Source organism: Gymnogyps californianus, chromosome 24 (assembly GCF_018139145.2).
Source record: "Gymnogyps californianus isolate 813 chromosome 24, ASM1813914v2, whole genome shotgun sequence".
NCBI classification, from domain to species: domain Eukaryota; kingdom Metazoa; phylum Chordata; class Aves; order Accipitriformes; family Cathartidae; genus Gymnogyps; species Gymnogyps californianus.
The window spans coordinates 3,903,068-3,929,742 of NC_059494.1; the positions used below are offsets into that span (position 1 = coordinate 3,903,068).

The window sequence follows — 26,675 nt, forward strand, 5'->3', positions numbered from 1 at the left end:
TGGACAAACCACTCCAGCATTCAGAAGGGGAATTAAGCTCCTGGCCTTCACCTTTGCTCACAGCCTGCGGCTGAGGAACGCCTGCGCCACAGCTCTGCCTTGCCAATCTGGGTTCGTGAGGAGTTCCGACATGTTTTGGGAGCAGCGGATAACCTCTTCAAACCCCATGGAAGTAGAGAGGGGAGCGCTTGCAACTCGCCTTAGGCAAACCCCTGCTCTGGCCTGCTCGCTCCACCTAGCGCTCACGGCTCCTTCCTGCTGCTGGCAAACTGCAGGGAACCCAAACACGAAGCCGCAGTGGCAACAGGATTTAAGCAACTGACTTAAAACTCCGATGGATTAACGGACATCAGAGTCTTCCCCCAGACACACTGCACCTAAAACAAGTTTCCTTTTCCTTTGCTTTCCAGCGCGGTGCTGCCTGCAGGCAAGGGGCTGGCAGCGCCGCAGAGCGGCCAACTGCGTTACCGGCTTCTGTATTGCTAGTGGAAAACATTTTCGATAACCAGGCGCTTCAGGAAAGCCTCGTTGCTGTCCATGGAGAAGCAATACAACAAACAAAAAACGCTTGAAGTTTTACTTTTCCATCTTACTTTATTTCACTTTTTCTAGAAAATTCCTCCATAGTTCCACAAATTTAACAAAAAGTTTAAAATTCAGGACAAACAATCCTGTAACGTATTACAAACATGATTTTTTTTATTATTTTTTTTTTAATCTTGAAGTTAGTCTTGGGCCAGCTGAATATCTTACAGCTGAGTGAAGAATTCATTTCCCAACACAACTTTTAAAATCCTCAAGTGACAAGGTATTTAATACCTCGGCTCTAGGCAGAAATACAATTAAAAATTATCTAGAAGTTGAAGTACTTACATTTTTCTTTAGGAGTGCAAACTCATCTTGTCAGTTTTTGATGGCTATTTCACGCCCCCAGGAAAGCAACACCGACCGATTTTCATCTTTTTTAGAAGTAATACTCGTACAAGGTGCACCGTGGTTGTCTACAGCATCGAGACGAGGATGCCAACTAGTGAGTGCCAGGCACCTGGGCTAGGAGAGAGACCCTTCGTCCGAGTACACCGCCCGTGCTCCAGTGCATTCGCCAGCGTGACAGCCGAAATTTGCAGAACCAGAGTGCCTCGGGTCTCTGCTTGCAGAGAACGTGACAGGGCAAGCTCCGTAAGGGAAGTTTAAACCTCTCTCACCATCAAATACGTTCAAGATCTGACAAAAACTGCTTCTGGATTGTTGCATCAATTGCTTTGCTAGTTCTGATGCTACCACCGCACACAGCAACAGAAGAACTGGTGGCAAAATCATTGCACTTCCATGTATTCAGCCTGACCACAGCACAGCCAGTCTCCTTACCTATGTGTCCGATATTCCTCAGCCGGTGTTTTGGGATCCAGCCAGCCTTACTATCCTCTTTTTTTTTTTTTTCCTCCTCATAGTAAATGTCAGTAATCAAAGCCTCAAGGCTTAATACGTACGCAGACCAAGACAACAGGAAAACACTCCTGCCCCCTCTTTTGCCCTTTAATGCAAAGGCCAAGGACAAAGGAAAAGCTGTGCCCTGATCTCACCTCCAACACGATTCAATTCAAAGCAACTCTGAAAGCCGATCAGCACTTGTTCGTGCCTTCAGTAACAAGATGAAGGACACTGAAAAGTAACAGAGTTCTGTCCATCTTCCTTGGAAAAACCATTATGGCTAGAAGTCAATTTTGGATATTTTTTTTTTTTTCCTTTTTTTAACAATGCAAGCTACTACACATCCTCGAAGACCTGAAGCAATGCTGACAGCAGCACTGCCACCTCCTTCCTATAGTACAATAATCCATCCATGCTCTCAAGAGTGACACAAGAACAAACACTTTATCCACAAATACCTGTACACGGCATGTTCAGAACAGCATTCAGCCAGCCTATACAGAATCTACACAGGGAACTCGTTCATATGTAACTAGAAGGGGACACAAGATGAGGCCCAAATTTGACCATTCTTTGTTTGCAGAGTCATTCCTCCTGTGGTCCCCGACGCTACCACATACCCCAAAAAACAACAACTCTGTAGAACAACTAAGTACTTGCAAGAAACCTTTTAGTAACAAATCAGCATGTGCACACAATGGAAGAGAACTATTGCTGGGGGAACAATCCTATTTCAGGTTTTCAAGGAGATTATAAACAGTCTAAAAAAATCCATGTGTAAAATACTTCTTATAAAAACCAAACAAAATTCCTATCAATGCTCATTAGACTTCACGAATAAAGTCGGTTCCAGGACAGGACGATGCCACAGCCGCGGGCGGGAGCTCCGGGCACTTCCAGCCAAGTTTAGGAACGCCCTCCCACACGGGTTCTTGGACTGGCTGGGAGCAGCGTGACCATTCAGATCCTAACACGAGAAGGGGGCAGAAGGGAGGTGGCACCTCCGATCCCTCGTGGGGTAACTCTGGAGCCTACTGATGGTGTGGCCCAGGATGGGCGACACGGCTGCAATAGCTGTGGGAGTAAGTTACCCAGGTGGAGAGAGGAGGCAAAGACCTCGGGAGATCTCCGGCTCAGGCTGGCTACCACCGCTGCTCCTATTGCTCCGGGGACAGGACAACGTCACCAACCCCACCCTTCACTGGGGGCAGTGGGCAGGAGGCACCACGTGCCAGGGGCTGCTCTGCACGCCCAGGGAGCCGAGTTTGGGGCCGTAGCGACCGCACAAGGCTTGCCTCCTCCACGCCACAGACCCAACAGAGACCATGAGTAGTTCGCACATACCCACCACGCCTAACACAGCACACGGGCGAGTCTGCGACACTCGTGGACTGCGTCTGCCGTCCTCCGCCGCGGTGCATCCCACTGCCAACCACGACAGAACCGCAGCTCCTCCTCTTCCCACTGTCCTCCACCTTCTCAGTGTACATTTGCGCACAGGTTTCTATCCAGGCTTGGCATTGTCCATCAAGAAAGAAAACAGCTGAGATCACTGGTGTGACAGGGTTTGCACCTGGCATGAGCTTGATTTTTTTTTTTATATATATATATACACACACACACTCACACACACGACACATGAAAGATGGTACAAAGACAAAATTAATGGGAATCGGGTCAACATGACCCAACTCAAACAAGCTTATCATCATATTGCCACTTAAGTTGATTAGTTGCAACATTTCCATGATAAAGAAAGGGGTAACCCAAAACAAGGGACTGCAATTTCGTAATGGAGAAGGGACAGCAAACCCTGGCGTGATGCAACCCCCCAGCTCCCCCACGGGGCTTTCACAGATACGGGAGGGCCACTCACGAGCAGAGGGCTCCTCCGGACCGCTGCTCTCCTCCTCACTGCCTGCAGCCCACTTAACATTTGGCAAAAGCTTACACACTGATTGGAAAAAACTGAGCAATTCTTCAAAAAAAAAAAAAACCAAACCTAACCTGAAATTAGGGAACAGGAGTGTAATACAAGTTTTGATGAAAGCTACGGGACTTTCCTCACACCCACCTAGACAACACTTGGAAGTCAATACTAGTTTAACTAGAAATACATGAAAGGTTCTGGATTAGTGTTTACTGTTTCCTGCCATTTCTTGAACAGGCAGCGGGGCGGGAGAGGGAAGAGGAAACAAACCTGACTTCACTTGCTTTTTACATCAGCGTTTTCCAGGTGTGTCCAAAGATAAAATTCTCCCTTGTTTTGGTTTTCCCAAAGTACAGCCACTACTATAGGGGCCACTGTAGGAGATTCCTCTTTGAGAACATAGAACAAAACCAATCACGTATTTTGGCAAAGTTATTAAACACTGACAAATGAAAAGATGACAGGTGAGCCCCTTCCAGAGCACAAAATGCTTTGAAGATTGCTGTTCAGCTTTCATACACCAAAAATTGTCCACAAGAGGCATTTTAACAAACAAGTCGAATCTTCTTAAGCGCCCTTCCCCTGCCATAGCCATTAAAAAACATAACAGAAAAACACACCCTTAAGATCATAAGACCCAACTAGGCCCTTCTTATACATACAGTACATACATATATATAATATATATATAAAATATACAGCTTACAGTTTTGTAGTCCTATTACAGTTAAAGCAGACTGAAAGGAGTGAGACTTTGTTTAGGAGCTCAGATCAACAAACAAGACATCTCAAAACCCCAGCGGGAGACAGCAGATTCTAGAGGCCTCTTCAAAGAGCACGAACTGTCTCTGCAGGAAGCTGAAGGTCCTGCGCGTGGAACAATGCCCTGTAGGAATCGGGAGCCAAATTACAGCAGTGCTCTGTACCGAACCGCGGCAGAACTAACTTGCAAGTGATCAAAACTGGAATCTGTCCACTTTCCTCTGCAGCAGACCAGCAGGACCCCGGGAAGCCTCCTCTGTCATCAGTCTCTCAGCTAGCTTTGTAAAAGCCAATCTTACTTACACAGCATGAACGCTTCTTCACAGAGCTGGAGGAAACGGGACTCGCTGGAGCTCTCTGCAGGCAGGCTGGTCCCTAGATTTGGTGAAGAAAACATCGTCCACACTTCTTCAGATCTCAGAGATGCCTGAAAATGTGCTCTTAAAACACAGTTTCTTGAAGTAAAACCAAAAAGGTCACACTGTGCAGCTAAGTGCAGCACGTCTTTTGCTCTACTCAGGACCTGTGCCCAAGCGTACTTACGAAGCTAGGGAGGACAGACTCAGCAATATGGGTGCTTGTTTGAAGCCTACAAGAAAGTGCAGCTGGCTGTGCATTCATAGAGCATGGCTGTTCTCTAAGGCAGTGCTTCGGGTGAATCAAGAGAATAAGAAGGCCTAGTTCCATGGGTTCGTTTCCTGGTACCAATAAACGGGATTTCTGGTTTCAAAAGCAGCCTGCTTCTAAGGCCAAGCGTCATGTTGCTACTGCTTCCAAGTAGCTCTGCAGCTTACGGACGGTTGTCTCATCCAAGGAGAAGAGGTCAAAGTCAAAGGTTGTGTTGGTAACATTAAAATGCCCGGTTTCCTCAATGAGATTTACAATCTGTACAGAAAGGAGACAAGCAAGGATGTATACAGAGACCCCATAAAGATTAAGTACAGCAGAAAGGCCAGCAGATACAGAGCAACCCATCCAGTCCTTTTCTCATCCCTTTAGGATAGCCTCAGAGATGAGAATGCCTCGCAACACGAAGGGAATCCTCTCCCAAAAAAGCAAACCAGCTCCTCCTGCATGCCTGACTAGCTCAGTCCAGAAAGTGATGTGGGCACATTTCTTTCCTTTTAAATTAGACCGAGCGCGCCCAGCTTTGGGACCGCTACCAGGATGGCCCAGGAAAGATGCACAAACCACACTTCTGTATCTTTTCCAACAAAAGCATTGCATGCACATTGGATTTTTTTTTTTTCTCTACATATCTTTGCTTTCAAAGTGAACCAGACCCTCTCACGAAGGAGAGGCAAGTGAAAGGTCAAGCATCACAGGGGTCCGGCTGAGACCCTTGGACACAAAGATTACCAGAGTACAACAGCTTGCCAGAAAGCTGACCAGTGATCTCTACCTGCTGTAGCACATTGCGCTCTCGTAGTGCCATTAGTCGCCTGTGAAGCTCCACTAATTCATCAGTGTAGGCCTGTAAAGGAGGCATGAACAGAAATAGTGACATACGTGGCATGTTTGTATGACTGCCGAAGTGACTTTCCTAGTGAGGATCAGAGGAACTTGAGGCCCTTTCAGACATGTTCCTATTCCCAATTTTTCCCTAAATTTTTTACTGCCTCCTCCATCCTTATCAAGTACTGGGAGACTAAAGACTTCACATAAATCCGGCTGGCCTGAAGACCATCAGCAAGACTATTTAATGGACACCATTAACCAAACACCTGTAACCAGCTTTAAGACATGGTCAGAACCTTTGAGCTTAGAGGACCTTAACAAGGTGAAGTTCACCACGGTGAACTTCAGTGTGAGTTCTTCATCAGCGGGTTGTGCTAATAAACTACTCATTACCTGAAAATACCTGCATCAGTGATCAACATCCCAGCAACCTGCTGAACAATGATTTGTGTTTAGGTAAGGAAAAATTCTTTCAGTGTACTGTATTCCCAGGTAGTTTTACATACACCACAATGGGAAATGCAGGATTGTTTACAAGCTCAACACGTTAATTGTTCTTATATAAGGGTGGTTTGTTTGTTTGTTTGTTTAATTTACGCAGCCAACAAGGCAAGTTTCTGTTGGCACACTATTGCTCACAGGGGATAGATTCTTGATCTGTAAAGCTCCCCAGAGTTGTCATGTCTGTATCAGCAAAACTGAACTAATTTAAGTAATTGTACCAACGCAAAAAAACCATCCCAAACACCCCCTAAAAAATTTGTGAAATATACCCCTCCCCAGCACATTCACACAGAGAAAAGCCTTCTTCCCAAAACACCCAAGCAGTACTGAATGCTACGCTTGCTGGGAGAGCTAGTATCTTTTATAAAACCTCTGACAGTTGGAAAAGCTGACGGTATTTCAGGCACTCTCTTCAGTGGGTCTCAAGGGTGTCCCCTTCTATCTGTATTAAGCAGTCTAATAAAAGATACTATTACCTACAAACCTTGCCCCAGATAAGCCATCTCAGCTACAGTTAACAGCGGAAGATTTTGTAGCTAGCAGGAGACTCAGATGCAAGTATCTCCACGATCACACTTACACCTAACATTAAGTGATTAACCTGTGCTGTATTCTCCTGTTGAAAAAGTGTTCACACACACAAGTGAGAGCCACAGACTGATTCTTTGATTACTGTAAGGACTTCAATGATTAGACTAAGGAAAAGTATTAAGCTCCCATTTGATCGATTTCTTTATGAAAAAAATCACAGTGGGAGAACTTTCTGGACAACTTGGGGTTTGGCTATTTGCTTGTGAGTTAGCCATGCTTTAGGAGCATGTACGCTGCTCTGCTTTCCTTGGAGGCAAGAAAAAGAAATTTCATTGAACAAACAAAGGTTTCAACTAAACCAGCAAAGCAGAGCATCAAACAGTCTTTGATTTGTAAGATCAAAGACAGATGAAAACTGCCTTTTAATGAAGAGGCACTCGCCACTGCAGCAGTGGCCAGACCATTGGTTCAGACAAAGGGCAAACAAATAAAACAATTTTAAGATTTTGCATATGGAAACGACCTGGAGGTCCATCTATTTAATATACACAATTTCTGCAGTGTCACTCTCCAAAGTCTGTCCTTTCAACATCTGTTTTTCAATATACTCAAGCTTCTAACCTGCCGAGACAGAACAGCGTGAACAGGCTAGGCTGATTCAAATCGTTTGCTACACAGAAATGTTAGTGAGCATCCAACAGTTCTATGATACGCAAATCCTCAAACATACCTTGTCATATGTTCCCTTCTTCAGGATCTTCTCTGGCTTGTTACAAGACTCTGGGCTTTTTCTTCCAGATGCCTGAGGGTAAAAGAAATCAACATTAAGGACCAAAATTAGTTCAGACAACATGGTGGTTTAATGGCTTGGATGCACAGCCCTGAACAGAGAGAAATGACCTGTCTGATGAAGACAGTGAAACGGGGAAAATTTGGTGCAAGTCAGAACTAATCCCATGGACCGAACACAATGCAGGAACCACGAGTGGTGGAAAGTAGCATTGTATGGGCATGCAGGATGCCATACCTTATTATTTGCTGGGGGCAGTTTCTGACCAGGAGGTGGCTCTCGACTTGGCAGGCAGGAATCTGCACTGTTATCACTGTCACTGTCGCTAAGGCTCAGTCTGAAAAACAAGCAGCAGAGAATTAGCATCACCAGGTAATAGGAAACTTAGTTAGCTGTCAACTGAACCACATGGAATTCAGTGAAATTCCCTTCTTTGTTATAGACTACTGAATTGTCTGGGAGAAATGGTCAGTCTGTAATTGCCAAGAGTCCCTTTTTTCCCAGCTGACGTTGCCTTTGCCATCTTCCATTCCCTGGGCAGGCAGAGTAGGGAGTTTTAGCTGACACATTACAGTGAGCAGTTCAACTCTTTCATACAGAAGTCCCCTTAGAACAACTGAGTAAGTACCACCTGATTTTCACAAACGGTAACTGTTCCTTTTGGGGATTCATTCCAAGATCACCGAGTACCTGCATGAGAGGCTTAGCAACACCTCCTCTGAGAACACAGGCAAAAAAAATGCTTTTAGTGTTTCTGTTGTGACCTTTGAGATTTCCCATTTATTCTCATTCTTCTTGTGGCCCTACAGATGTATTATAGCAGGTATCCTACTTTTGATGATCTTGAAAAACTGTTTATTACCTATCCCCCAACGGTCTAAAAAATATCCTTCAAATCCCTCCATTCCTGTTTAGTTGATAATGACAGAGTGCAACAACGGAATTTTTTTTTTTTTTTTTTTTTATTTTTGGTGAACACAAGCATCGTTTGAAATTTGCAGCTGCTATCTGGGCCAAGCATTTGGTTTCAAATATTCAGCCTGAGACTCCAGATTTTGGCTACAACAGCGTTTCCTGAGGGGAGAAGGATGAAATTCAACTATTTGCATTGACTAAAGCAGGAAACAGCTGTTAACCAAGTCCCATAGGAGTCAAGTAACCAACTGTCAGCACGCACTATCAGCAAAGACTAAGACTTCTCAGTTTTGTATCAGTCATATGCAGTAAGAAGAGCACACATGCTGACAGCCTCCACACCACTTCTCTAATCTCTGCAGATCAAAGGTGTCACACACCATTCAGCTCAGCAGAGATCTGAAGACGACAATTAGGTGACTATTTAAAGGGGCTCAGTCACTAACATCTGCAAGCTCAACACATACCACTTCCCAGTGGCTTCCTCTCTTTGAGCTCTGGTGATCTCTCCTCATCCAACTCTGTTCTCACCCTGCCGTTTTTATCGACTCTGTGTCCCCACCCCGTGCTAAGTATTCCACACATCTGCCCTTTCTCTCCTCCTCTCACACTTTCCTCTCACGCACAGCCCCATCACTTTGATTCTTCCCTCTAAAGGGAGGGCACGCAAAAATACCAAACATGGAGAGCAAAAAGACAACAAACATCTTTCTTCCCGATTTGTTACCACCTGGAATCCCGGCTGACTGGGTTTGCTTTGACTGCTGCCTCTTCTCCAGAGGAGCTGTCATCATCATCTGACTCCTCTGACTGCAGATCTTCCACCATGGAACGCAGCGGGCCTGGGATCAGAGGGGAGAAAACAATTCAACACTAGGACACGTGCAGCAGAACTCCATCCAAGCTATCTGATCTGAACTGGATTAGTGATTATTAAGATACATCAAGATTTCTCAGTAAGAGGTCACTGGTATTTTCGTTTTGCACAAAGACATTCCTAAAAGACACTGTATTCCGGTCTCAAAACTAAAGCAGAGTTGACAAACTTTACAACTGCTGTAAAGCCACCCTAGCCTCCCCCCAAACCCTCCCACTCTCTTCTGAAATGAAAACAAAAGGACACATTTTTCATGCGTTTGGGGACTATTTTAAAAGTCACTCAACAGACAGTATTTGTAGCAACACAGCATTTGCTAAGATTAGAACATTTACTATTGCCACAGTATATCTCTTTGGATTATCAGTGGAGGAATCTGAAAAAGAAGCTATGTTATGCACTGGCAAAGTGATGAATGTCACATTTATAATTTTTAATAAAACATACATGAGATTGGAGAAGAAATATTCTGGTGACACTATAGATCAAGCAGCAGCAAACACATTTATAAACCGAGGCAGAAATCAAAGTCAACAGGGAAAGAATCAAATCCAGAGAGATACCCTACTCATAAATTAACTGCCAAAACAAGGAAAATGCTTCTTCATGATTACGCTATGACATTATTGCCTTTTCTTGCTGGAGCGTCACAGCTTCAACACATGGTTGCATAGAAGAAACCGTATTAGCCTTATATACGGTGCTGGGAATACAAATCTAATTCTCATGAGCCTTTTAAGGTTATGCAAGGAAGATTTTAACAAATTTTATTTCTTGCAACACACCTTGACTGTGGTTCTGAGATGGCTCGAAATCAGAGTCAGAGCTGGAGTCGGAGCTGGAGCTGGAGTTGGAAGGGCTGGACTGGACAGACTTAACCCCCCATAAAAGGGAAAAAAAGAAAAAGAATCTTAACCTTTCTAATCCAGAAAACCAGCACAGAGCACAAAGCACAGTGAGACAGAAGCATTTGAGCACTCTACAACATCATACATCACTGAATGCAGTTCTTGGAATTACAGAAAATATACAAAATGCAACGTGAATAAAAACAACATTTATGAAAACTTTGGCACGCTGTAGCTCAGCACTCCTGGGCAGTAGCATCAACAGCTCCCACCAAAACCCTTCACACCACTAGTTTCAAATAGCTTCACGTGATGAAATATAGCATCTGAAAAATGTTGAAGTGAAAAACCCTTTACTTTGAGATGTGAAAGACAACTAGCATACAACCTAGAACAAATATCAAAGACCTCTTAAAAAGTGTATTTATTGTAACCCACCAGCATTCCCTCTGAACACCTCGGACGGATCATTAAACATGGAAAGGATGCCTATCCTAACTAGCTCACTTGACTCCAAAATTAGTTCTAACTTATTACTATACCCTCAAAACAGTTGTTTCTACACCAATGTGAGCGATCCACTGTACTGTTTCCAGTTTATTGTGAAAGCATAACAGAAACCAGCTAAACTCTTGTGAAACCAACTCCACTGACTGTCAGTATTCAGCAGAAATGCCAGGAGCATACTATGCAGTGAGTAAAAAGATATAATGAACTACTGCTAATAACAGCATCCAGAAACAAAGTTTTAGTGCTACGTATATGTTTAACATAAAACCAGATATCGTACAGCAATCACATGCTTTAGCTTAAAGAACCACGAGGTGGCAGTGAAGGCTAAATCAACTATTTCATCCCCCGTAGCAGTAGCGACTATTACAATAATCTTAAAGGGGTTTTTTGTTACTCAGTAGGATCTAGTTTAAAGATTCTCAATGTACTGTAACATTACCTTGCCTTTTTAAAAGTAATTCCCTGGAAATGTAGCATTTCAATTCCATTGCACCATTCCTGGGAATCCACCTATTACTTCCACTACCAAATCCTGATGCTAGAAAAACCACACATTCCCACTGATGAATGAACTTTATTACAGAAAGTGTTAATGCTATAAAAACATTGTAAACAGGTAGGAAGAGGCACATCAGCAGCTTTGGGCATTAATAAGTGAAAGTGGCAGCAGGACTTTCATCCCGATACCACCCTTCCCTATGATTTATCACCCAAGTATTGTTAAGAGTTTCATTTATTCAACTGTAAGAAGGTGGGGAAAAATGTCAAGAAGGGGTATTACAACCCTTGGGAATTATTCAGTAGCAAAAGAAAACAATTTAACAATTCCAATATCTGATATATTGGCACACTGCAGCAGCCTTATTTGTTTAGAAAAATTACAACGTGAAAGTAAAGAGCGATATTTTCAAGATAAGAGAGCACAGCTCTTGTGTCTTACCCACAGATTCAATCCTAACATCCTTCATTCCTGATAATCTAGCAGGTGCTCCCTTAAAATGACTCAACAGGACCTAAGAAGCAGAAGTTGGAAGTTGTATGGACCCCCGTCTCTCCTTTTGCCATTAACCCTATCGGCTATTTCAAACGTTCAGGAGGCATCCAGCTGGACATGCTCTGCATGCTCAGGCTGCAGTTACTGTCACCGTGATATGACAAAAGCACATGCCGACAATGGAAAAAAAGCAATCCTGCCCTCACATCTCAGCCTCTCCCTTTTGTCAGCACTAGCGTTTAGGCAGCCAAGCATGAGGCCAGTTCAGGGAACTGGACTTGATGGGGGAAGGAAAAAAAAAAAAAGAAGAAAAAAAAAAAAGAAAGGACAACTAACTTTCAGCAGGAGCTGAAATGGAAGGAGAAACTCCGCCAGCCCATTGCAAAGTCACACGAGCTCTCATGCCAGCAGCACAAATGAGAGCAAGACTGTTCCTTTCAACAGCAGCCTGCAAAGATGTCAACTCAAAGCAATCGTTGAGTTGCAGCCTCAGAGCATGTTGCACAATACGTTGGCTGCAGCAGCAAAGCTGATTTAAGAGTTTCCGGGCCCCGGTCCACCTCCAGCTGCTCATTCGCTTTAGTGATGTGGCTTACCACACAGATCCACAAACAGCTGTACCAGTACAAACGCTGGAGTAGCAAACTGCAGCGTTGGGAGCAAAAAGAACCCCCCAGGGTGGAAAAGGAACTCAAACAGTCTTCTCTGCTGATGCCAACGCATTATGCAGTTACACCCTTAAGCTTCAAGTTCCACAGAAACCTAAGCTGATCTGACTGGCAGCTTCCACGGTTCCCCCTCCATCACACTGAGTATTCCTACCCTCCTCCTGGGCTAGCTCTCAAATACCTCTGTCAAGCATCCAACAGACACAAGAGCTGGTGCAAGAGAGGACACAGAAGCATACAAAGCTTGGTGGGGGCAGGACAAGACTGCAGCAGACAGTGTGGACCCACAACCACAGTCTGTGGTTTCACAGAACAGTCTAAACAGCACTATCAGCTTACAGCTGCACGGTGAGTCCCAAGGGGATGGATGACACCTAAGAAATAATGAAGTACAAGACACTCAGGACTCGGAGATCAGCAGAGTACAGAGGCTCGCAGTGAGGGCCATGTATCTGGTACAGAAATGACGGGCTTGCTACACACTGAAGCACTTCAGGTATAAGGCTAAAAGTGGAGAGGAGCTGCCTCTTTTTAATGCACAAGCTACACATTTAATCAATCTGGAAAAAAAAAAACCTTTGCAGAGTAACTTGAATTAACACTTCCCCAATAACTCTTCTACTGGGAATCCTTTGCAAAAAAGTCCTTTCTGAAATAAACATATCAATACTTACTGTATCATGGTGCTGATTAAATCATAATACGAATTGTCCCTAGAAGATTTATTCTAGTAAAACAAATCTTTCTAAAAGTGGTCAGTAGGAAGCAGTTCAAAAATTCTGTGACATTATCCTGTGAATCCTGTTAGAAGATATATGGCTTCTTTACAGCAAATACAAAATATACAAGCGAAAAGTAGCGAGAGTTTGGATTTAAGTTGGGGTTTTTTTGCCTTCTTTTGGAGAATGATTTTTAGAAGACAGAGGATGAGGAATGTTCTTAGTTGTAAAGAGGAAAAAAATATTTAGACAGCTTTTAAAAATAGTAGTGCAATAACATAATTTGTTTTACATTTTACAACACAACTTATTTAGGTTTAGTGGCATGTGGTTGTATTTTGAGCTTTAGCCAATAGCATATTTCTTACAGGCCATGTCAGGAATAGGGTTTTTTATTTACATTTTAATAATTTTTTTTTTTCAGAAACAAAACCGAAATTATTTCTGCCTTTTCTGAATTAAGATCACGTTCAAAAACATTATGTTATCATAAGCAGGTAGAAAGTGTATCTATGCCTACTATACTCTAGCTCTATAAATGTCACTGCAAGGGATGAATGAGAGACCATAACCTTAAACTCTGACTTTTAGATAACTCTACTTGCAGATAAATCTAAATAGAACTGCATATCTAAAACAGGAGGTAAACCAGGTAGCAGTAACGATTAATACTGATAGGTTTTTCAAAGAGGAGTTTTACTTGAGATACAACCCAGCCTAAGCATTTGCCAATCTGGTTCTCTATCTTGTCTGAGGGAATATTTTTGAACATCTTTTTCATGCAGGGATTTAAACAGCATGCTTAAAAATTCTGGTAAAGGACAAATCCCTACTCACCTCTGACTTGAAAGAAGTTTCATCCTCTGAATTTGACTCCTCCATTTCTACAGGCTTTTTGATCTCCTTGGCCTCACTTTCAGGTTTTACCTTTTCCACTTTGGCATTCATCTTCTCCTTGGTTTGTTTCTTCTCTGGATATGAGGAAGACGAGGTTCTGGGAGATGTCCCTAGGATATTCTTTACCCCTTTGGAGCTACTCTTTTTTTGTTTTTTGGCACTAGGCTTTGGTGACTCCACATTGGAGGGCCTCTTGCTGGAAGACTTCAACTCCGGCTGTGGCCCACCCTTTGGAGAAGTGTTCTCCAGTTTGGTCTCCTTCACGGCCAGTTTTGGTTCCTTGAAAGCAGCTTTTGGAGGTGCCTTCTCCTCCTTAGGCAGTTTGTTCTCAGTTGGTTTTCTGGACGAGTCCTTCAAAGGCTTGTTTTGTTCTCTTTCAAGGTCTTTGGAAGAGTTTTTGCTCTCAGAGTCTTTTCTTGGCCTCTCTCTGTGCTCCTTGGTTACTTTGTGTGGCTTGGATGCCTTGCTACTTTCCTTGTTTGCATCCTAAAATTCAGCAACAGAAACATGCAAGCTAGGTATGAAATTGAAGCTCTGCATAGAAGTATAAAACACATGCTCATAAATCACATTGAAGCACTTGTTTCATGTAGACATCCACCCACAGATGCCTAATGTACTTATCTACCTCTGAGGTAAACATCTAGATTTCCCTAAAGCTGATGGACAGAAATTGACAGTAGGCACTTAAACATCTACATCAGGACAGGATGAAACGTGTTTCACAAATGCCTGTTCCTTTCCATGGTCTATAAAAGGAGGTCTATAAACATCTATAGATGTTTAGTTCAGATTTAATCAGCAGGGTTAACATCTGAAGCCAGATAAGAGGAAACTCACACTAGCTGTGTTACACAAAGTTATACTTCACACCACATTTTAGGGAAAAAACCCAGCAACTAAAGAGATTTTTTAAGGTTAAATCACATCCATGGCAAGTGCAAGTTATGTTCGCAGCCTAGCCCCCAACTCACCACATCAACCACACCGCAACTTGACAAAAATACTGAATGTCCCCACAACCATAAGAGAGCCAAAGTCTCTGATATCAGCAGGCATTTTATCACCTTTAATAAGAGCTTTAAGACACCAATCATTAGGACCCTGCCCATCCTAAGAGTCAGGTACGCATGAAGGCAAAGGAGTACTTCCCTTTGCGAATTATATGTGAACTCAAAACACTTCTAGAAGTGGATCTTGTGGGGAGATACTGGAGTATGAACTGGACACGCTGAGATGCAAACACACATGCACCTCTGAGGGCAACCTGGAGGCAGAAAAGCAGGAGACTATTGCCTCTTTGGCTACTGGCAATTTTCACCAGAGCTTGGGTCAGAGCCCTTTCTTTCTTTTCTGTCTTCTCTGTTTTCTAATGCTTAATTCCTAACTAAAATTAAATCAGCCACTAACAGATAAGTCATCTTTATTCTGTTTCATATCAACATCAGAAGACATGACCGAAGTGCCAGAAGTGTTCAGAGCCCTGAACAAAATGGATACCAGAATTAAATTACACCATAAAATGAATTGCTGTTAATATTTGTGACTGTTCAGGCTGATAAAGTGTATGCAAATTGCTTCAAAACACATTGCCTGTGGATTGTTTCTTCTACGTAGAATCACACAGAAATAGCTTTATTGCACAAGTGAAAAAAAGAAAACTTAAGCTTCTTCTGAAGTCTCAAGAACTAGATACTGCTGGATGCAAACATCAAATCTTGAAATCGCTAGTTTGACCAAGTGCAGCATATTCTGTGTTCTGGACCTTCTACCAGAAGGTCTTTACACCACGACCCTAAGCAGTCCTACCTAATGACAGAGGAAGTGCTGACTCTCTACTCAGCCTTACTGCTAAGAGATCGAAATCCCGCAGGACTTGGAGCCCAGCTTTACGTGACAGACAGTGAAAGAGCCATATAATTCATCTTCAGCATCAAGGATACAAGTCAGAACAGAGAGGACTTCATTCAACTTTATCACTATAGCAGTTCAGGAGGAAGATACGGTTCATCAAAAATTCCCAGTCTTGAACATTTAATTTTCTTTTCAAAATTTCCCTGGAGAGAAGTCTAGCAAATCATAAAAAGGCCTCCTAAATTATGCTAAGTTCCAGGCCATTAGCTAGTGAACTACGGAATACAAGGAAGAAGGTTGCAGAATTAGAAGTAGCCAGAAACAGCTGCCAAACAAGCTCTTAGTAGCATGTCCTGAAAGACTACTTCACCTCAGGATGACACAAAAGCACGCTGCACTGACCTTTGACCCATGGGATGGTTTGGTCTTCTTGGGATCAGAGAAGGCAGAGAGAGGTATTGTGGGTAACATAGGATAATCGGGACTTGGCCTTGAAACAGTTTCTGCTCCTTCTGGCATTACCATTACCTAGTAATAAAGAGGAGAAAAATTATGTATGAGTAAAGTCGCGTGGACTATTAACACATGATTATGTTAAGTCACTTGCTCAATTAACACACTATTATTCATCTTTTCAATGTTTTTTCCCCTGCTTAAAGGCCATAAAAAGATATTGTCTAGGTAATGCTCCGATTCAAGGCAACTCCTCAAATACAGAACATTAAAACCACAAAAAAATGAAAGGCAACATGCAATATCAAGTATCTTTCCCAAAGGGAACGCTAATATTCTGAGCACAAGCAGGCAATAAAGCTCTGGACAAGAACTGTGTGTTCTGCTGCAAATGCTCTTATCCTGCAAAAGGGCAGCAAGATAAATCTGGAAGGAATGAGCAAGACTTCATCAGTTTAGGAGAAGCTGAATTCACTCATTCCGGGGAAAAAAAAAAAAAAAAAAAAAAAAGAGAAAAAAGCAGGCCTTGGGTCTCTCCCTTGACAAGATCTTAACACCAAGCACTGAGCTCCATGAAACACTTTCCTTCTTACCTTCCCTATATTCTGTCAGAATAATCCTGTCAAAAATTTCCACTAGATGAACGGCATCAAAAGTGATTCACAGATGAAATACCTCAATACATAAGGAATACAATAATGTACTATGAAAATCCTAGAAAGCAAATGATGTTCTAGCCATCCTATGGCTGAAATAAGCACCTTCCTCTTTGTGCCCAATACAGAAAAGCACTGGCACACCAAGGAAGTTCTGGACAGATCAGCTTGCCACTCCTGAGATTTACTATCGACAAACTTCCCCACAACTTTTTTTACTTTTTCAGGCTAGAAACATGTTTTTTCAGAAGAAAATTTTGCCAGCAATTAAGACCATCTTGAATAAGTCCTTGAATAGAAGATAATTATACATTACTATATATGGAGGTGTCTCAGAATACAGTCATGACATTCTCTGTCTGGTTTAGTCTATCACTGCCTATTACTTTCCCAGAAGTAAGAGTTCATCCACTGTAGCAACCCGTATCTTCTTGGGCCTTCAAGAGTATATCTATTTTTTTCCTCCCACACCCATTTTCGCTCTATATTCTAACACTTTTCCTTAATTTTATTATCTAAGCCACAAGCAGCCGACCTCAGGTTTAGAGGACATTTATTGACCAGGAAGTGCTAAGTATTAAGCTTTCCTGTGGCAAAAATGAGTAAGGAATAGACTGGAAGCCTCTCCCTTTTCTTGAGCTTTTCTATACTGATACAGCTCACGACACTGGGAAGGTCACAGATAACTGTAACTGCCTGATGGACAGCGTGCAACATCCACAGAAGATCTCCATTTCCAGAGCGGTTTTAGTGCTTTGATATTAATGGTCACATTTAAATTGAAAATGAAGAGCCACCAATCACACCAGCAATGGTTTAGTTCTGCTTCAAGTGCTGCAGTCGTATAACCAGGAGTAAAAATTGGCTGGGTCATCCTTTAGATGACCGTAGAAAACTGCAGCCTGCCAGGCTGCAGCTAAAAAGAAACCCCAGAGCAAAACGAGATCACTACACATTTTAGCAGAACCTCTTCAGATCTCCGTCCCTTTGGCACTTACCCCTCCAGCCCTAATGAGTTTGCGTCTGAATTCCTTGGTGGGGTTGTTGAAAGTCAGTTTCTCACAACGAAGGTGGTTCACAGGTGGGTTTCCCTCCAAATTTAAGAACAAGTCGTATGTGAAACAAACCTTTTTCGGCTCCTCCTAAAAACAAGAAAGACTTTGGGAAAACGGAAGAAGTTTGGCAAGCACACTAAGTCAGAAGATTCAAACAGTCACTCCTGAAAATCCCAAATAAACCACTGAGCATTGCATTCATAGAGTTTTTCATCATGAGATCAGAGAGCTAGAAATTAAATTATTTGTGCCTAAAGTGCCTGAAGTTAACACACCGTTCACCAGAAACTCAAGCATGGCTTTTCACTGCAAAAGCAACGCACGGACAAGGATACTGACTGACTATTGTCTGTTTAAAGCCATTCAAGTCTTCCTAGGAAAGCAGATTCACAAGCTTTATCCACTATTCTGTTTTCACTGAAATTCAGATCCTATCTCCTTTGGGAAGCAACTGAACTATAAGTATCAATATTAAGAAAAGCATAATCCTTTATTTAGAGAAGGAACAACTTCTGAACTCACAGGATCTCTGCGGGTACTGAGAAAAGATTAAATGCAATGGTAAAAGGATGACTCGTTTTGTAAAATCCTTTTCAATATGCATATTGCAGGGGCTGAATGGGAAGATATCCTAGGCTTTTGAACTTTCCAAGGGCACTTTCACTGAAGAAATCCGGAGTTTGTATGCATGTTGGGGATCATCTGCGCCTCACTGGTTTTGTTCCACCTGCTGCAGAAGCACAGCGAACACTCTGCATTTGCAGTACAGAATGGAAGAAATCTCTTCCTTTTTTTCTCCCGAAACTGCAAATATTGCATACTACTTGTGTATTACAAATATCGATATGACATTTCCTGGTATTACCTTGTATTCTGCATTTCAAGATGAAAACTCAAAACGTGGCAAAAGAGCCTCTCCTGCAAACCACACAGAGCCTTACAGTACATTCAGTATTTACATGAATGCATCCCACATGCCTCATTCAATGCGCAACATCAAGCAGCTGCACAGCAGTCTTTTCCACAATTCATATCCAGCAGCTTGATTTCCTGGTGTAGTTGCATTGTTGTATGGGAACAGACGCCGCAGGCTTCTAGCCCAAGCCATTAGATTTGCTGAAAATAGGTTGAAGCATCAAACGGCTTCAGACCACACTGATTCCTGCTGTTTGCTTGGTGGATACTAACGTCACTAAAGAAGCCATTTCTTGTACAAACTATACCTCTAATAATAATAAAGTGTGGTAACCACACCTGGTTTACATGAAAATCACTACCCTAAGCTCACCTGGGAGTCAAGGTCTTGGGTCCTAACTCCCCAAACAAGGGAAGGCAGACATCTAAGCAGACACATACAATAGAATTGTCTCCCATTAATAAGCAAGAACATGCTACCAACACGAGGGTCTTTGGACCCTCTTTTGGAAAAGTCCTGAAGAATCCATGCACACTTGAAAGGGTTCAACGTGTACTAAAACAAATGAATGGTAAGAAGAAGAAAAGTACTTGCAAAATACACTGCATTGTCATTTTCCTCTTTTGCTACAACCATTCTCATTAACTGAATCATTAGTGAGCTCTGCATGTGCGTGCTTACACTGGAGTTAAAACAGCAGCTGTAGAGGGTCCCTCAAAGTCTAATAAACTTAAATGAAGGATGAATAGAAATCCAAATGTGGCCTAAGAATGGTTTCTAAAATGCTCTTCCTAGTTTACAACATAGAGTAAATTGATCTTGGTTATATTAGCAAAAGCAGGCTTTAGTCAAAAGCTGTTATGCCATTACATTATCAGAGCTCTGCTTTGTCATTTGCCCATTTGCTTTCAGAGCAGGAGAGGGGCAGCAGATTCATTTCCCTTTTATCTTAGGTATCCCATTTTTTATGTAGACTCAAAAGTGGAGAACCTTCCAAATATTTATCGTACCTCTGTTGAAGAGCTTCCACTTTTTGTAAAATTAAGACTGTTTTTCAATGTGATTTTTCTCCCACTCAGAGATCACAACCGCCCTGGGAATTGAGCCCTAGCCAAGTACCACGATCATTAAAATATCCTTTGTATCGTCTCAGGCCATCAGAAGCCCCCCACCCAAGTGAATAGTTAAGATTACAGCACTCCTAAAAGAACAAGTACAAAAGTCTCAAAGCAAAAAGCTGCAAATAAACATTCTTTCCTTTACTGCCTTCACTGACAGCTAATGATTACAGCTCAAGACACTCCAAAGCTTAACCCATCCGGTCCCCCCTAAAAGGTTCTTCCCTCCAAACAACCATCAAGGGGTTGGGGGAGGGGGGGGGGGGAGAAAACCAAGGAAAATCTCTCTCAATTAACCTGGACCTACACATCCTCTAACTTTAAATGGAAAGCCACACTGATGTTGGGATCTACACGTCCTGCTGCTTGGAGTTGCAATAGAGTGTAGGTACTTTTTCACCCTACAAAGTTAGGTCCAGGCAGTCTGTTTTCACACTGCAACACCACTTTATGTACTCCTGCTTGAGTAGCAACTATAGGTGCAAGCCAAACTTTGCTCTTAGATGATTCCACCTTCTGATATTCAACCCTTGATGTCAACGAGTAAAACTGAAAAGGGGAGAGACTTACTTTCTGTGGATATTTTGTTGCTCTCCGACACCATATACTTTTCTAAAGGGCCTTACTTCCAAGAAAGGCTTTAGAAAGGATGGATCACGTCCATTTCTAACTGGTAGATATTGCAGTTATTCAGATTAAAATTCAGTGGTCAATTTGGACAGCAAATGGTTAACCTGGTATGGGATCTCTCAGCAAGCCACCTTAGAACCTCAGTTTATATCTGCCCCTTAAATCTCAGGATGCCAGAGAAATAAACTAGAAGTGTGTACCACAAAGCCAGGGCCAAGCTTTTATTTGCAGCCGCTGTAAATTTCCCTCCATCCAGTGAATCCCCCTACTCCACCTCCAATCTCCAAAGCTGAGTACATTACGCTTTATTTTTACTGTTTTCCAGCTTCCTGTCTGCACTGACTGCCACTGCACTGTTACGAACACTAAAGTTGCTTTATTTTTCTTCCGAGTTCTGAAGTAATGGGTTAAAGTTCTTTTGGCACTTTTCGTAAGAGGAGGAATTTTTCAAAGTCTTTTGTTAAAATTTCCTTGTCCTGTTTTTAAGGCAGGGTGTGCCCTTTGCCACTTAACACAAATCAAAAGAATTTCACTGGTAGCGTGCGCATAAAGCTCATAAATCACTTTTAGAAAGCCATAAAACAAAATTATCTACAAAAATCTAGCACACCAAGGAAGCAGACTCATGGTTATTCAATAACTATAACATCTAACACTACTTGCCTTTTGCCATAGATCCAGCCTGACAGAGTCATTTATCCGTAACCAGTCCATAAAGTCTGTATAAATGAAACCCCCTTTCCGGGCTTGTACAACCCGTTTGACTAGTCTTCCACCCCGCTTCAGAGACAGGACATTTAAAAGTGAATAGCCCAATATTCATTTTTTGAAGCAAGTAGCCTTATGTTACACACTGTTAACAAGTCCGTGAAACACCCTTATCTTTTTTGAGATTCTACAGGGCTAAGTAAAATAACAGAGAACAGCGTTTTGGAACTCTCCCCCATCTGAAGCCTATTGCTTTGTTTGAAAATTAGGAAAATATACTCACTGCTCAAAGACCAGCATTTAATAATCTACTAGCTCTTACAAATACATGATATGATGCTGGCAGGGCTAGTAAAGCTGCTACATTTGACAAGGCTTCCTTGCCAGGCACTGCAATCTATTCAGCATATGGAGATGCCTATCGATGTGCCACACTGAACGGCTACAGAAACACACACAGCCCAGCTCTTTTGGCCAGGAAAACAGTCTGCTCAGATAGAAGAACAGGTAAACTGATAATAAGTATTAACTTAGGACAGAAAAAGGTAAAAAAAGATTCACCACTCATCAGCAGCACAAAAGAAAGTGCTATAGGTTTGGTAAGACAATACAGAACAGACCTAAAAAAAAAGTGAGCAACAAATGCTTCCACTTAAAGGCTAGACAAAATGACAAGTTTTACTCCTCCTTCCACAACTTTCAGCAACACTGAATAAATACTAACAGGTTAAATCTACTCCTCCTTTCCTCAAACCTGTGCAGACCCTGCCCCAATAACACAGCAATTTGTTAAGTAAAATCAAACGTCTCGCACAAACACGGGCTTTTCAGCGACCTTCCTTAGGAGTATTTCACAAGCCAATACCTTCCTGATGGCACAGTCCTGACACGTAGTTCTAATTGATCTCCAGTTTCACCTACCCTGCCATATGTGCAAGCCATGTACGTCTCCACTAAGTTCCTACTTTGAAACACAAATAATTTTTCCCTTCTCCAATATTTTTCTATGTATTTTATATATCACACCTGTAAGTATTGCAGAAGGGGTAAAATATGCATGTTTTTATTTTGAACCTAAGTGGAAAAATCAAACGGATTTCTCTGCTTTCTTTGCTTATCTCCCTTTTCACTAATAGAAAAAGCCCGAGTTACATGTACCCATTATGTAAATACTAGAAGCCTTTTATCTCTAGCACTGAAATTGGGAGGTAGTATCTTTAAAGAGACTTTAATACAACCTCTTATCCATGTTGCATTAATATCACCTGCCTTATATCAGAATAGCATTAAAGTGTACTAGACCTTTAGCTTTTGTTGGGGGGGAACACACAACTGATCTAATTTGATTAGGATGCAAAAAATGTAATGGGATGAATACCAAAGTCATACCTGTATTACAGCCTCCAGAGTACAACATATGCCACTATAAGAGATGTATCTGGAGACAACAATGAGGCCATGAAAAAAGTCTCAAGACTGTTGAAATTGAGCGGGGGAGAGGGAAGGGGAAGAGCAGTAGAAAAACAGCAACGCATTTATTGTACCCAGTTTGTATTGATTCAAGCACCACAAGCCACTAACAGCAGCCCCCATTATAAGAAGGAACACAAAGGATTTAAAAATAAAAACAGCATACCAACATGTTCAGTCCAACAATCCCAAATGATCCACTATCATTAGTCAACTGTGCTTTCAAACACTTTATCATTCAACCTACTGAGACCCTGCCATTTGTTTTTCAGGTTCGGTTACAGAGGCTAAGGCCCTAGCAGGCCACCAGTATCAAATGAGACTGCAAGTCCTGCAGCCTGTACAGACCACTGCAACTCTCTAGAAAGCTCAGATACACAAACTGTCTAGGTTCACAGCAATATTCAAAATATATATTCTGTAATGCAAATGACAAGACTGAGAAAGCACCTCCTTATTGAGGAACTGAATTACAGCACAGGAAGGACAAACACATGCCAACAAGGCATAACTATGTTCGTAGAGGACAAGAACAGGCTCTTGCACCTTTTTTAATACTCTGCTGACACTTCCCTGTCTGACAGAAAGGCACCAAAAGCTTCAGTGGGGCCAAGCACACTGACTCTCCTACTCCAAAGAGACAACAACAAAGAGAGAGTACTCTAACATGAAGAGTTAATGGGCAGGTTTATGCAAAGTTGCCTAAAAAAAAAAATCCCTGATGAAGTTCATTAAAACCATTCTTAAGCCATTCTTAGTAAAACTGTGCCTTTGCAGTGAACAAGCCCATGTTTCTTTAGCCAAAGCAAAGACTACACTGGCTCTGACAACCGCTATTTATCATCCTAGTGACAAATTAGAACAGGGAAAGGAAACGGCGAAGAAAGGAGGCTTAAACTGTGGAAAAAACATTTTCAGCCAACCATGGCAAAGATCAACCTCCACAGATTAGTTCACTCCCTCTTTAAATCCCTTCTCTTCTCACCTTTACAAAGCTAAACATGCATCGATAAACAAATCCCAAAGCCTTTGCAACTCTTCTTTCAACTGAGAGGACACACATCAACAAAAACGTGCTAGAATGTAGGGAGCATGTGGCCAGAAAGACCCACCCGACTCCTCCTGCCCAGCCACCTACGAAACAGCGTTTTCTACCCAATCCCAGAATCAATCCATAACATCTACTTGAAAGAGAGTTATTCAAGGATGAGTCCCAAATGCTGCAATCAATTCAGGCAAATTCAAAACAATATATGCTCTACACACAACAGCTGATCCCTGCCAGTGTCAACAGGTTTACAGAGATCAGAGTGAACATATGGTCTCGAAGTAGTAAAGACTTATTTATTTGGTGCTTTAATGTCATATTTCTTTAATGCAGGAGAAAATAGACTGTATTCTAACGGCTTTGCCATTCCTCCTCCACCTCTTTCCCAATCTTTTTAATTTCTACTATATCCCAGTCTTTGTACTTCTATCTTTGCACAAGTATTTACCTCTTGCATTTCCTTCAACTCCACTTACTGAAAATAATCAAAGCTCTTAATATTTCAAGATGGCATTATCACCGGGCAATAGTGGTCAGAGGAGCCAAATTCTTCACATCATCAGGCAGCTTCGTAAGTACCATGCTTAACTTCCAAATGTGCAGAGAATATAACATTTGCTGACATAAGGACAGAAAAATTACTTTTAAGCAGTAAAAGCAAATTTCAAACAACTTCAGTATAGCTCATGTATTTCAAGTTCATGGTTGAACCTGGGAACACGTCTCTGTTCACATGACGTGCTGGAAGACGGAAGCTATCACGTTTTCCCTCAACCACTGCTTGCCCCAATTTAATAATGGGAGGTGCTGTCTGAAACTCCTTAATTAGTCAATCAGCTTAAAAGTGGAAAAGAACTCCTCCATAATGCATGCATCTAAAAAAACCAGGGCAAAGATGAGTATTTTGAAGATTTGTAGTTTTGAAAACAAGTCTGCAAACTAAACTTGTTCTCCTGTTTATTTTACATGTTTCTGAACACCAAAATGCCAAAAACAAACCGCCTTCTCCTAAATTAACTGCTACTTCCATTGTTTCCACTGGGAACAGAGACCACCTATTTCCCTTATTTATAAAAGCCATCCTATCCCTAATGCTAGAAAGAACAACTATGCAGTCACGTGTTTATACAAACAATGAGAAGTGATGACCCTGGTGGGCGTGAAACCAAGTTATATTCAGAAAAGCTGCCAGTTCCATGTTCTGCAAGGAGCATACGAATATAGGGGATGGAGAGAAAGAAAGCATACGAATGCAGACGACAGTCAATGCAAACAAGTACACCTACAAAAAAAAAAAATACAGGAGAGGCAGAAATGAGAGAGAAGGATCTGAGGACTTGTGAAAGACAAAGCCATCGGAGACCTGCAGGGAAAAGGCAAATGTGAGAAAGGATCGAGTGAAGAAAGGAAGGAAAAATAAAAGGTAAGAGCAGAAACAAAACATAGGTCACCCATCACAGTCATTACAGATTCCCCTACAAGAAGTCAGTGTGGAGAAGTTGACTTTTTTGGTCAGGAATGTAAAGGTAGATTTTGAACCTGAATGAAGCCAACATACAGTGCAAATGAACAGTTTCCTGATTTCCATCCAAAACCTTAGAAAAGCCACCAGAAGTCAAACTACTTTTAAGCTTTTGAGGTTTTGGGGTTTTTTTTGTTGGTTTGGTTTTTTTTTTTTTTGCATTCAAGTCTTAGTTTTCAGTGTTTGCCAAGAAAGTTGCTTCTATCAACAACTTTCATCCCCTACTCTCTAACTGCCATTTCTCTTCACATCCTTTTGGCTTACCCCACCCACCCGAAAGAAAGTTGCGGGCAAAACGTTCCCAGGTTAGAAGACAAGTCTTCTTGTGGTTCAGTCTCATCGTTTGGCTTATTACTCAGACTCATAAAGTGCGGTAAGAGCAATGCGGTAGGCCAAAAAACAAACTACAACGTTAATTATTCACAAATGACACCGCCAGGAGAGTATACTGTGCTAGACTGGGGCCAGAAGGAAACGATAGACAAGATATGTTTGTGGGAGGTACAATGGAAAGGATGCTGGAAACCTAAATAGAATTAGGCTGTTACACGTGGTCTGCTGTCAACAAAACCTGGGGTAACGGCTTGTGCTTGGAGGGTTGAGGGGGGTGGGGGTGAGAGCACACATTACAGCAATGTGGCTTAATGGTCAAATTTTTAGTTTATCTAGGTTCCCTCCAAGGGATAATAAGTAGAACTTTTTTTTTTATTTATTTAAGTAGTAATCAAAACCAGAAAGATTCACTATTCATGTTTAACAAAACAATTTAACTGAAACTGAGTTAATATGAACACAAGTGCCCAAATCCCTATTTTCATAACCTTCTTCAAGTCATGTAGCGTGTGACCTCTGTGGTAAGACTTAAAGCAAGCAATAAATCCCAAATTTTAACTTTCATACACTTGTTGGCAATGCATCTTAAGATTTAAAATACTTAGTGTTTTCTTTTTTGAAGAGTACTGAATCAGAACAACAATATTTTTATCATAGCTGTAAATACTTGTCCTACATACGCAAATGTTTGTCTTGGGCCTATAGAAATTTTACACCTGTACAGTTAATTTAATAAGATTGCAAATTAAAAAATTGATTTTTTTAATATATTGCCAGTCAACACAGTATTTACAAATGTTTATAAAAATCAGTGGTTTATGTTTATTTACTTCCCTATTTGCATAAAATATTTTAAACTGCTTTAGTATTATCTATGCTAGAGAAGCTTGTTACAAGTGGTACAATCTCTGTTCAGAATCTCTAGGACCATCACACTGTCCTGATATTACCTTTCTATACAATTCCATTTCTGCGAAAAAGCTTTCTTTTGAAGTCTGGCAGGAGCTTCCAACTCCCAGTTAAATTCTATTTATTAGACTAATAAAAAACACACACATAAAACAGTCACATAATT

At 41.8% G+C, this 26,675-nt stretch overlaps 1 protein-coding gene across 1 annotated transcript in view; it reads right to left on the reverse strand.

Moving 5' to 3' along the window:
- Positions 1–581: 581 nt before the first annotated feature.
- The window catches only part of MLLT1 (MLLT1 super elongation complex subunit), a 32,279-nt gene continuing 6,185 nt past the window's right edge, over positions 582–26,675 (reverse strand). Inside the window, exons 4-12 of the mRNA XM_050910612.1 lie at positions 17,799–17,942; positions 16,094–16,219; positions 13,778–14,323; positions 9,984–10,071; positions 9,052–9,163; positions 7,644–7,743; positions 7,347–7,418; positions 5,526–5,597; positions 582–5,008 (exon numbers count right to left, since the gene is read on the reverse strand). Of these exons, the coding sequence (XP_050766569.1) occupies positions 4,880–5,008; positions 5,526–5,597; positions 7,347–7,418; positions 7,644–7,743; positions 9,052–9,163; positions 9,984–10,071; positions 13,778–14,323; positions 16,094–16,219; positions 17,799–17,942 (1,389 nt within the window). The 3' untranslated portion in view covers positions 582–4,879. The remainder of the gene's footprint in view (positions 5,009–5,525; positions 5,598–7,346; positions 7,419–7,643; positions 7,744–9,051; positions 9,164–9,983; positions 10,072–13,777; positions 14,324–16,093; positions 16,220–17,798; positions 17,943–26,675) is intronic.